This window comes from Neurospora crassa, linkage group IV (genome assembly GCF_000182925.2).
Source record: "Neurospora crassa OR74A linkage group IV, whole genome shotgun sequence".
Taxonomy (NCBI): Eukaryota; Fungi; Ascomycota; class Sordariomycetes; order Sordariales; family Sordariaceae; genus Neurospora; species Neurospora crassa.
Window position 1 is genome coordinate 1,851,960 of NC_026504.1, and position 12,222 is coordinate 1,864,181.

Genomic DNA, 12,222 nt, shown 5'->3' on the forward strand with positions numbered 1-12,222 from the left:
GGGATGAGGGTTGGCGGACTTCATTCAGAACTGGTGCAAGTTTAATGGCCCCTTGGAATAGCTGCCTAGGGATGTGGTGATCGAATATCCAGTTGTCTGGATATGATGATAAGGGAGCTCGTTGTGATCGCCGCGTTGCTCGCGTTGGGGAGGATGAGGTGACCGTCGCGTTTTCATCGGGAGGAGGTAGATTTGCTCTCACACACACCAACCCAATAGGCCCCAATCAACTCGTGGGAGAAGGAAAATTCTGATCTGAAAGCTGCCCGGTGAAGAGACGACTTACTGAGCAAGTATTTCTGGTTGTAGATAATGATAAGTTGGATGAGAGACGAATCCGTATATGTAGCAAACTACCTACTTCTATCTTACTGCCTAGAGCTGTGTCGAAACCATGGCATGCCAAGGTTCAGTATGCTCTAGCCCAGTATGCCTGTACACCCTTAATCGACATAATAGTCAAGATCGTACAAATTCCCCCAATCCAACTCGTCATACTCCGTGATCGAGTCAGCAACCCGCGATTGCATCTCATTCGCCGTTTCCTCCTCTACAAGCTTCTTCTCCTCCTCAGCAAGCTTCATTTCCTCCTCAGCAAGCTTCTTCTCTTCATCAGCAAGCTTCTTGCTATCCTCCTTGGAGGTATTCTTCCCCTCTTGTCCCTTGATTTCCAAGATCCGTCCCTTCTTGTGGATCCAAACAATCACGTCCCGCAAAGGCTTTAACTTGCTGTGGACTTTCTCCCCATTGATGTCGTAAAAGACCTTGCCCATCTTTGAGGCCTTCTCTGCTTTCTGCACCTCCTTTGGCTTACCGTCGATGACCCCAGTGACATCTTTATCTCCAATGATAAGGAGACCCGACTTCTGGCGTGTCAACATGACGTTGAGACGATTTTCGTCTGCAACGAAACCAGGGATAATGCCAGATCGGGTGCCGGTAATGGCCACCGAGATTGATCCTTCTCGGCCTTGGAAGGAATCGGCCGTTTGAAACGGGGGCATGCCACGGAGGTGCGGGAGGCCGGACTTCAGGAGTCGGTTGCCGTAGTCCACATTGGGCTTGTGGGCCGAAATAACCACAAAGTCCTGTGGTGAAGCGCATGGGAAATTCTTAACAAAGTCGTTAAGTAATTCTAAAGCGCCCTTTACCTGCATCCGATTCAACTTTGAAGTGCCGACTACGTCAACTCGTGTTTTCGGCATATGCCAGAAAACAGGCAACAGGTAACCTTCCGGGCTGGGTGTGAGGGTTGGATCGCGACCGAGCAGGTACTGCTCAAAAGCTCTACCGACGGTATGGCTAGGATGGGCCGGGTCACAAACATCGCCATATGCCATGTTCTTGTAGTCGGAATAGAAGAGCTCATTTGCGAGGTCGAACATACCCTTACACATCCTCAGCTGTCGGAGAAGACGGAACGTAGGGAGCCCCGCAGCCTGTAACCAGGCCAAAGCTGAAATACGACCACATGTTCCAAAGCGGTTTGCGTAATTGCCCTCCAGGTCCTTAGTTTCGAGCTCTATCATTAGCGGGGGGAGCTGCTTGACGTCGCCGGCAAGAATAATAGGCCTTAGGGTATTACCCCAGATAGAGCAAAGGTCGGCTTTAGACATGCAGCCTGCCTCGTCGATAGCAATGATTTTAGCTACCTCCCAAAATTGTTTGAACCATGTACCCTGTGCTGTAGCCGGGGTAGTCATAACAACATCGGCATTGTTGATGATCCTTTGCAACCATTTCTCTAGGAGGTGCTTATCGACTTTATCCCCATCACAATAGGCTTCCCATGTTAGCTCACCACGGGCAAGCTGACAGATACGAGCCACCGATCCGTCACCCCGGTCAATCTCTTCCTTGAGCTTATAGAGGCAAGTCGCGTGCTCTGGGAGTAAAGTGGGTACGATGCCGGCTTCTTGACTCTGCTCAAGAGACTTGGACCCCAAAATAGCGAGTAGCCAATTGGACGGCGTTAGCGCTAGCCGCCAGCGAGGTGTATTTTTGGGGTTTCGTGATTTGAATGCTGTATCGTCCGCAATTCCGGTTTTCAAGATGTTGGTAAAAGTCTCCACCTCCACCTTAGGCGAATAGCCGCGTACAACAAGGGGGTAAGACCGACGGGACGTAGACGGAACAACCTTATTGTACCTATCGATAACCTTGCGCCCATTTGCGTATATTCTCAAGGCAAAATTGGTTATGGCCGTATGGGTAGGACCTGACCCATACACTTTACCGCCGTGCAAACAATGGAGACCTCCGAGCGTCAGCGTGCTTAAAGCTGTTGTCTTGCCGGTGCCACCAGGTGCGCTGACTAAGGCGACGTTGCAATAACGCTTAGCCCCGTAGAGCTCCATCCTAGTCCTGTCAGATGGGAGTGCCTCTTCTAGGATCTGCTGCTTCAAGATTTTATCTTCAAGATCGAAAAAATTGAAGACTGGAAGGGGGCGGGGTGTAGGCGATGACGCCTCGGTGCCTAGCGTCATGGCATCCATAACGCCGGAGAGGGAAGGGGCGGTCAAAGTGTCGAAGAAACCCGTGCCGCGCATGAGATCCCTGTGGAGGGCCATCTTGAAGTTGAGTTCATCGGAGTCAAACTCGGGGTCTGTTTCTGGTGGGCAAGCGGCACTCCCAGGCAAAAATGTTTCGACTGCCATGACCTTCCGCTCCAAGTCGCCGAGAGGAATATTGAAATCGAGCGTAACACTGTTCTACTGTGCTGCGTTTGTCTAGTGGATGGTTAGTGACTCGTCACGTCTTTTAACACACAATGGGAACGAACCTCGAATACTCCTTCGGCCTCAGCACGCCCATCGAACGTCTTCAAGAGACTTCGGTGTTCGCCTTTTACCCGCACCTTGACGACAAGGTCAAGCGAAAATTGCTTCGTAACGGCATTCTCGGCTGTGGAAACCTGCTGTGCAAAGGCATGCTTGTCCAAGAGGGCCGGTAAGGTCTCCGGGCGCTCCATGATTTGGCCATTGAGAAGAGGGCCGTCAATATCTCCAAGATGGAGAGAGACTGTTCCATCCTTGACCAAGTCTTCCCAATGCGCTTTGTATTGGTCCCGAAACGTTTGACTGAGACGAATCACCGCAAAGTATATGGGTTCGTCTGGGTTGGCTGGTTCCTCCTTCTCAAGAACGAAATAAGCGGAAACTTTGGTGTTGCGAATGCTGCACGAGTCATTGTACAGCCAGTACATATCCATGACGTGGGCCATAGTATTACTGCACACACTCTGTGCGTCGTTATCGAACTTGAAGGTAGGCCTGAAGCGTTCACCCTACAAATGTAAGAGTTAGTAATCGTATACGCTGAAGGGATGCCACATGCACATACCATGTTCTCCCTGATCATTTTTTCAAACAAATCAATATCGAACTTTTGGGCTTTGGGGCAGGGGTAGTCGAACGGGTAGCGGAACAACTCTGGCTGATGCATTCCAAACTGGATACGCGACTCGAGTTTAGCAACGAGCAAAGTAAGTCTGGAACTAGAGAGGAGACCGAGGAGATCTGTCTTGCCAACGATTGGTGTATTTTCGTTGATCCATCCGTCGCTCGCATGACCAGGATTGGCGAACGGTAGACCGAAACCGTCGACCAAGAACCTACTACCATGGTGAAGCTGAATATCGATCTGGGTAACCGGAGAGAGTTGTTGGATTTGCTGAGGAAGTTCGACGCTGTTTGAGACGTCCCGCATGGAGATTGTATACTCGTCCATGTTGTAAGGGAGCTTGACCTAATGCAATGATCAGTATCTTGGACATAATAGAAACGGAGCATACAGAAGGGCTTACCACAATGGTATACTGCTCACTAAGCTCGAGCTTAGCCAGGTCGGGGTTGTTAATCGTTGGTTGATAGCAGGCCCCAAACCCTGCATCTTCGTTGACCTTGTTGTTGAAGCTGTGGTCAAAGCTCATGGTCACCCCATACCAGTGACTTTTTCCGTTGTGCCAGTGGGACACAACGGTTACGTCGACGTCGCTACCCAACTTTTCGTCAAGAACGAACTTCTCCTCCTTCTCACCCAGTTGGGATTTCTTGCCTGGCTGGGCTTTTCTGCAACCGCCGATGAAGGGGCCGCTCAAACCATTTGTGCAAATGACAGCGTCGAGGCGCTGTGGCATAGCCTTCTTGGTCGATTTTTGAGTGGCAGGCTTTCCCTGCTCTGATGTATTAGGCGCAGACATGGCAAATGGTTTCTGCGTGTTGCTAGAATGCTGAGTTAGCAGGTTGATAGGTCTTTGATCTTCACGGGATGGTAATAGCTTACTTGATATAATGTGCGCGACGGTCTCTGTCACAGCCCGGCACTCCCCGATGAACTTCACCCCGAAATCACCCCGACGCGATGTTACTACCACGGCCCAAGTATCTCACAATTAAGGAGTTAAGAACCCACCAGCGCGAGCCAGAGAGTCAATACTTTAGACCGCGGCGTTTGTACCACCACGCAAAGACGATGACGAAGATCCGTACAGCTTCACCCCAATAACACTCAACACGGCGGTACTCGACCACGATCCAATACCTCGCAATCTTACGAAAGGAGTAACCCACAAGCGCGAGCCGGAGGGAGCAATACTGAAAAGTGGCGTTGTGCAACGATGTGAGATTATACTCAGAATCTGCCAAAACCAAGTAGGACGGAACAGTGAGAGGATGAGAACGCAGATAGTACTAGGCAGTACCTAGTAGTCGACGAGACACGAAAAAACCGTAACGGCGATGATTGGTGATTGTCTTGAATTCAACTGGAAGAAGAAGATTAGAAGAGAGGGAAAGATAATGTGTGTTGGGGGGGGGGGGGGGGGGAGGGGTGTGCAAGGGTTGTCTGAGTTCTCAGACCCACTTAGTCTGAATCAGACCCACACCCCGAAACCACCTAACCCACCCCAAAAGTTCAAGGAGAGAGGACCCACATATTTATAGGGCGGGTCCGCTGAAGGTTGTCAGGTCGTGGAGGTCAGGCGTAGAGACTAGTCTTTATTCTGCTGCTTCCCTTCTGCTTTTTCACCTTGATGGCTATCTAAGACCCACCAACGCAACTATTGGCCGCAGTCCATGTTGCCAGTCGAGCAGCACGCGAACTATCTGTATCGTCAATCCCCCCTGTGTTTTCAATCTTTTCCTACTTCTTATCAATAGACCTTCATGCTTGCCGGCTGCCGTATTTGTGTCATCATCTACTAGGAATTTACGTTTTCTACTCCGTGTTGTGAGTACGTGGTCGCTCCCACTAGCCACTATTTTCTCCCTCTGATCCATCCGCCGTTGTTTTCCGATCTATGTATCTGTCCTCTTGCAAATTCACTAGCTGCAGTAGCCTTTGCTATATCAACACCATTCTTACTGACTTCCTCGGGTCTCCTTATTACTACGACAGCGCGAATCAATCACTGATCCCTTGGAGTAGTACTAGTGGCTTGGACAAAAGCCGACGTTCAGGATACCTCAATAACCTCATGCTGAACAAAGTAATATGAATGGGCATTAGCCCAAATGAAAGCCAAGATTGCAGAATACTGAAGTAGGAGACGTGGGCGCATGACAGTCGTTTCCTGACCTCCTCAATATGAACAGAACAATAGGGGCAGACCTGCAGTTTGGCAGATGAGAGACGATTCCATGCCACAAGGACAAAGGGGTGGAAGCTGCGTAATATGATAGCCGGCCACATTTACAATCTATATTACTTTGTTGCTCTACTGAATAGCATACTTGAACAGCCAAGTAGATTACATCAGCTACCTCGAGGTGGAGGTCTCAGAAGGGTGAACAAGAAGAGGCTTTAACCAATATGTGCTGCCTCATTCTACTATATATTATACGAGAGAGCAGATCAATGAGTGGATGTTAGACTGGATATGAGGTCCCCTTTAGAGTAGTGGATTTGATGTCCTCGACTGTTTATACATGCCCCGACTGTGTGTACGTGACTTGGTGGTCCACGTAGTAGAGATAAGTATCCTTAATACTATTGTTAATCTTTATTATTATAATAACCTGCTAGTGAATGCCATTTGCGTAACTGCCTGCATGCCTGTATGCCTGCCTGCCCACTTGTGCTCTCGTACGTAGATAACTCCAAAGTGGTGAAACGGCTGAAGTATCACCATATTAGATTGCTTGAAGCCTCCTTTGTAACTCTTCATAGTTCGGCTTCTCGACTTCCTGCTTTTATTTCTTGTGTGGGCCAGAGTTAGATGGGCTATCGCTTCTCTTCTCTCTTTTGGAGTTCTTGGTCTCCGAGAGGTGTTGCGCAATCAGAGCCTCCTCTGTTTGGGGTTCTTTTTATATGGACGATGCAAAGGAAAAATGAAGATGCCAGTAACGAAGCCAGAACGTGAGTGGAATTGGGTAGCAACCAAACCTCCAGCATTGAAGGGTCATCAGAGACCAAATTTCAAGCTTGTCTGATAGTGTGTCCTCTTGAGTCGCTGGAGACAGGCTCGCTTATGATTAATCGTGGTGAAAGTCGAAGCGGCAATGTCGTGGTTGAAGAAGCGAAATGAGTAAGCTTGTAAGGGAGGTCGCGAGAGGGGGAGAGTTGTGAAGAGGGAGGCGTGTTGGCCATAGTCAGCGATACTGGCGCTCTACAGCGAGGTGGTAATGCACATATGGCGCTTACAGAACATCTATGCAATACGCAAGTTGGTCCTCTCATCAATAGTGATGGCAATGCATACCTCTGCTCCTTATTGCCCAAATTGACAATTATCTTCATCGCCTGATCCATCTCGTCTTGTCGGCCCTCGGCTCTCCGCGCTTGCCCAGCAGTGATGTAACGAGGTAGTGATGATCCTCGCAGGTAATGCCTTGGGCAATGTGCTCTCCCAGCTTCCGGCTGATGGCCTGGGGAGTGCTTGGATTCGAAGAAGGCCGGTCACGCTTCTTAGTCTCCTCCCGACCCTTTGTAATTCTACATTAAATTCCTCATGTATCCGACGGATTTTCAGAAGCTGGCCGGGTTCGTGAGATTGGAGCAAACATAACCTCATTTTAGAGGAACTGTATTGTCAGGTTGACAAGATTTTCGAGGTGATGGCCCCAGGCTAGTCGGATATGGTATTCCGTCTGATGCTTGTGCGAAGCTCCATCAGGTTCATGGAGCGAGGAGAGGGTCTGCCTCAGGTCCGGAAGACAAAGGTGAAGTTTCCGAAACTTGGTATACTCCGCATAGCGACAGAAGCCGACGGTAACATAATCATGCGATCGCTGTCCGCTCGGCCATGTTGAGTGTATCTAGGGTGGTAATCGAAAGTGGTAATTGTCTTGCAATGTATGGAAATGACGCCGTCGCTCTCCTGCTCCAACAAGTGCGTCTTCTGCTGGCGTCCAGCACTTAAGATTTGGCAAATCGTTCATCACATAATGATCTAGAAATTCGTGGCTCCAAGACTAGGCTTAATGACGGCAATTAGGAACTCGCATTCAAAGTTAACTCCATAATGTCCACTTTCAAATTAGATAGATGCTCTGCGGATGTCTTAAAGCGTCATCTACGAAGGTCATAACGTATGATACTGGTCTTTCGCCATTCTTACAAATACTCCTCTTTGATATTCCCCACATCCAGTTAGAATAGCCTCCATTCTACCAAATACACATCGTCCTCCACAAACAGGGGTATATAAAGGAATTAAGAGAGAAGAAGAGAAAAAGTCAAAAGATGCAATACTAGTAGTGCAGTCGTCGTTCGTCCAGGCCTCCCGCTCATCAGCGTCTGCTCATCCAACTAACGAAACAACCTACGGCAGACGGATGGCAGCTTGAATGTAACACGTCATTCATGAATTGAATAGTGATGATTTGCAGTGAGCGGGACAGGGGTGCCCTGTGGGTATCCGGAGTGAAGTTGCAATAAAGCATACCATGACACCAAGTCCGTACCCAACGTCGTATAGCAGAACACTGGTCGACTGAGCAGTTATTCAAGAGGTCCGCGGCCTCAGGCACTCATAATCCTCTCATGAGTCCGTTTGTTACTATAATTGGTTCTGAGCACTCTCTCCGGTTTCGGTTGAGCCATCTCCCTCGATTGTTCGTCGCCAATGCTCGGGAAGGCAGACGCACACGAGCGGGAATGCTTTGATTTCTCCGCTCACAGGAGGCGACACATCCCGCATCTTTCCCGATGTGTTGGAGACTCCGCTATCTCGCTGGGCTTGGCGACGGTTTTCCCATTCTTCAGCAGTCTCATCCACCATGACGCCAGTTGCCCATCCGTCATCCCAAATACCAACGACCTTGAGCATGTCACCCCGTTCAAGGGCGAACTCGTCAGCAGCCCGTGGCTGGTATGCCCAAAGCGTGGCAACCTTGTCGCCTGGATGGATCTCGTCTTGAGAATAGTAATCTTTGAAGAAGGGCAGCTGCTCGCTTTGTTGGCTGGCCACACCACCCTGGGGTGATGACATTAGCGAGACACCGTCTTCGCCTGCGAGAACTGAACCGCTCGACAGGGAGCCGCTCCTCTTCATCGTCGGCGGCGGTCGTAGAATGCCAATACCTCGGTCAGATATCGGGCTGTCGCGGTATCCGTCGGACGACGAGTAATCATCGCCTCTTCTTCTGCTTGTTCTACTAATAGCATAAGCGGCTGCCGTCTTCTCGCCGGATCCGGAGCTGAAGTCTCGATGAGACCGTGGGGACGGGGCATCCCCCTCGAGGGCTGACATCCGGGCTATCCTTCCACCTGGTGGCCCTGCCAATCCATGATTCAGCCCATCATTCTGTGTCATTAGCGCTGTTGATGGCCCTTTCCTAGCAGGCGTCGGCTGGTTGAGAAGGTTGCCGTCCTGGCTGCCACGTCTCCTCCTTCTCAAGAAAATGCACGCGAAGATCAGCAGGGTCAACAGAGCCAAGCCCACCACTGCGCCCACCACGATTCCTGCAATTGCGCCGCCGGAGAGCCCCTTTTGGCTACCATGATCTGTTACCGGTTCGCTGGTCGAAGTAGCGCTTGGAACGGGGTCCAAAGTTATTGATGGCGAAATCGAAGGAAGGACGACATTGGCACATCTAGTCTCGGCGTCGGAATTATAGCAACATGTATCCGTCGCATTCGGCCCCCCAGATTTGCAATAACCACACAAGCCCAAAAGACTGCTTCCGAATCCACAATTGTCGGGCTCATTCGCAATCCCCGAGATACAGTCGCTACTAGATAAGGAGTCTGCCGGCAGGGCACACGTAGTAAAATCGGCTCGAATCTGATCTGAGTAGTTGTCATTTGGATTTTCGCAAAGAGAGCTGTCAGCGACGATGTTAGCTTCGCTGATCGCGTATTGTGCCTGTTGGAGAAGTCAGCAAAGATCGTCCAATGAATGTCGGTCGGTTACTTACGCAAGTATCAGCACAAATCGGTCGAGAATTTGCTGCTGAAAGGTTACATTTGGTAACGGAATTCTGAATGACGCCGTTGCACAGTACGGTAGTCGCGAATCGCGCATAGAGCTCAGTCGTATTAGTGAATTTAATCCCCCCGCAACCGAAAAGATTCTGGAACCTGAGGTGATGTTAGTATGGAGTTAACGGGAATTATTAAGGGCAAGGCGACGTACTTGAGTTGAACGTAATTTGTTTGCACATAAGACTTTAGCTGCTCATCAAATGTTGCGGTGTCTTTGACATCCTTTAGGAACGGACTAGTATAGCAAATAGAATAGGTCAGTTTCCATAATTTTCCCAAATTCATTATCGCAATGGCAGCAAGGTCAACATACTACAGTTTCACCAGGTCCTCATCTGTCGATATTGAAGACACTTGGAAGGCAGAACAGGCCGTCGATCCCTTAAGTGGCACGCACTGAGCCATGGCTGCCGGGATTGCTGACAGAAGAGTGAGAAGTGCTTTTGTGCTGCTTTGTCTACGAGAGACCTTTCTTTTCGCAGGACTGTGATTGATTCTTTTGGTGATGTGTGTTGGTGCTAACTTTTGGTGTTGGGCTCCCTTTGCGGCACCGACGACCAACACCTTTTTGTTGGCGTAATCGAGACTGTTGTTGTCGTCCAATCGCGGGCCATGGATTCTCGATTCAAACCTCCTAACGTCATGTTCTTCCTCAAATTGTATCATGGCTCATAGTCGAAGAACGAAAGCAGAAATGAATGACAGTGGGCCCAGATTTGGGAATATCTGCTGGAGTGAGTGATATTGCTCGAACTAGATCCCTAACCAAAAAGGCCCTTGGCGTCAAGATGGTCGGCGACGGCCCGTAACCGAGCTGTGGGCTAGCGTGGGGGGGGGGGAAGTGATCGCGACGATGACTGATGTCCAAGTGGTTGTTGTTGAGATGGCGTATGCTGTGAGGTTAACTCCTAGTGCCAGACTGGGCGACGTAGGTAGAGATCGGATGGTAGCTGGTACTATGCGAAAGAGTGGTAGACCGGCAGTGCCTTGTTTTTGAGGAAGGGACAGGTTGGTCGGACAGGATCGTTGTTGTTTCGGTGGTGGTGGTGGTGGTGGTGGTGGTGTTGTCGCACACCGGTACACAGCGTCGGCTGCAACGCCAATTGGGCCCTCTTTGTCGGCAAGGCAGGGCCGCTTGTACTTGGGTAACCTGGGATGCAGCTGAGTGTTTGGAGTTGAGGCCGGGAGGTCGGTCTGGAGTGGTGAGGTGCCGTCGGGGTGCCGTCGGGGTGCCTGGATGTTGGGGAAGGTATGCAAAGTCGGGTGGTTGGATGAGGTGTAATGCGCAGTGGTATGCAAGCTTGCCAAGGCAAGGCACACCCGTTGCGACAGAAGGGAGTGAGAAAGATCAGACACGGGGCGAATACAGCTCCAGGCGCAGGAACAAACCGCGCGGATGGTGAAGATGATGAATTTAGAAGATAAAAAAACAGACTCCGCGACCGCGACCGGTATTCGCAGATGGAGGCGGCGGGCGGTGGCCTAGAAGGGAATAGATGATGAAAGCCGGTTACCGACCCGACCAAGGTATTCTAGATAGCGCGACGCGACCTAGATATTGGACACGGCAGCAATCCCAACCTAGAGTTGATGATGGCGGTCCAAGGCGACGGTCTGTGGAGAGGACCGAGCGAGACACGACGGTTCCCGGATGGAGAAATCGTGTGTGAAGGAAGGAATTGGAATTGGATTGACGGACAGGATCCAGAACGGAATCCGTCACTTGCAACTGCCAACTGGGACTGCTGCTGGTGGTTGAGAGAATTGTTCGTTGCCCTGACTGACTTTCACCCGGGACTTTTGACCCTGACTTGGGACGCAGATTGGTGAGCGCAACGGCCCAATCTCGCTTGACGATTGCAGGCTCGAAGGTACTGCGTACGCCTTTCCTTTTCGCGTTAGACAGCCGAAGCGCTTTGGGCTTAGCGCCCCTGTTAGAGGGCAGATTCCGAAACTCCTTCCTTGCAACATCTGCAAATCTCAGGAACAGCTTTGGGACAAGGCAAGAGCTTTGAGGAATCATCGGTGAAAAACAATGGAAGGCGCTGCACAGGTAAACGTCAAGAGAGTTGCCCGGTACTGGTAGGAGCTGATCGATAAATGCTCTCTCATCTCAGCTATCAATCTGTGTTTTGCGTTCATCGAGTGTGCTGAACACTGACTGACAGCCTGAGAGGAGGCAAGCTTGCCATCTCAACTCTTTGCCGTAGTTGCCGGCCATGACATATCCGAGCGGCTTTCTAATCTTAACTTTTACAAGTTTTTGGCCACTTTTATAGTTGAATAATAAGAAAGATTTCAGTTGTACAAATGTTAGCCATCGTCTCATGCCTAGATCCAAAAAGATAAGTAAAGTCACAATCAGGAAGAGGATTTCGATACCTTAATGACAAACAGAAATCATTTAGTTAAAGTCCAGAGTCCAGAGCTCAAGGGGCATGTAAGTTCTCGGGGCTTCTCCAATCCCCGTCCCAACATGAAAATGAAACAAACCACAGCCGCGCGAACTTGACCAAAAAAAAACCCGAGGAGAGTGGTCTGTCGCTAAGCCGCCTCGGGAACCCCTGTCCTACAAGAGTGGGGTTTCGTGTTAACTTTCCCCGGATTCGGTCGCCGAACGTGGTGCTTCGTCCAGGGGCATCGGTGTTGTAGCCAGTGGTGAAGAAGTCTCGAACAGTCGTTACGAACTCTGGCATCCATTCGCTTGACCATCTGTCTGTAACAAAATGATATTCAGGAACTCCCCGACTTGGTATTCAATTATCGAAGATTCCGAGTGCCGAACCCATGTGTCTG

At 50.2% G+C, this 12,222-nt stretch overlaps 2 protein-coding genes across 2 annotated transcripts; both read right to left on the reverse strand.

Moving 5' to 3' along the window:
- Window positions 1-443: 443 nt before the first annotated feature.
- NCU06627 (hypothetical protein) lies at window positions 444-4,766 on the reverse strand (the record flags this gene model as incomplete). The annotated part of the gene is made up of 5 exons (XM_956722.2): window positions 4,285-4,766; window positions 3,806-4,223; window positions 3,343-3,747; window positions 2,783-3,286; window positions 444-2,711 (listed from the first exon to the last, which is right to left on the reverse strand). The coding sequence occupies exons 2-5, from the start codon at window positions 4,199-4,201 to the stop codon at window positions 444-446; spliced, it is 3,573 nt and encodes a 1,190-aa protein (XP_961815.1). The 5' UTR covers window positions 4,202-4,223; window positions 4,285-4,766.
- A 2,659-nt stretch (window positions 4,767-7,425) lies between these two features.
- NCU06628 (SH3 domain-containing protein) lies at window positions 7,426-11,222 on the reverse strand. Its single transcript, XM_956723.2, has 4 exons — window positions 9,740-11,222; window positions 9,578-9,661; window positions 9,360-9,522; window positions 7,426-9,307 (listed from the first exon to the last, which is right to left on the reverse strand). Exons 1-4 carry the CDS (start codon window positions 10,090-10,092, stop codon window positions 8,000-8,002), a joined length of 1,908 nt encoding a protein of 635 aa, XP_961816.2. The 5' UTR covers window positions 10,093-11,222; the 3' UTR covers window positions 7,426-7,999.
- Window positions 11,223-12,222: the final 1,000 nt, after the last annotated feature.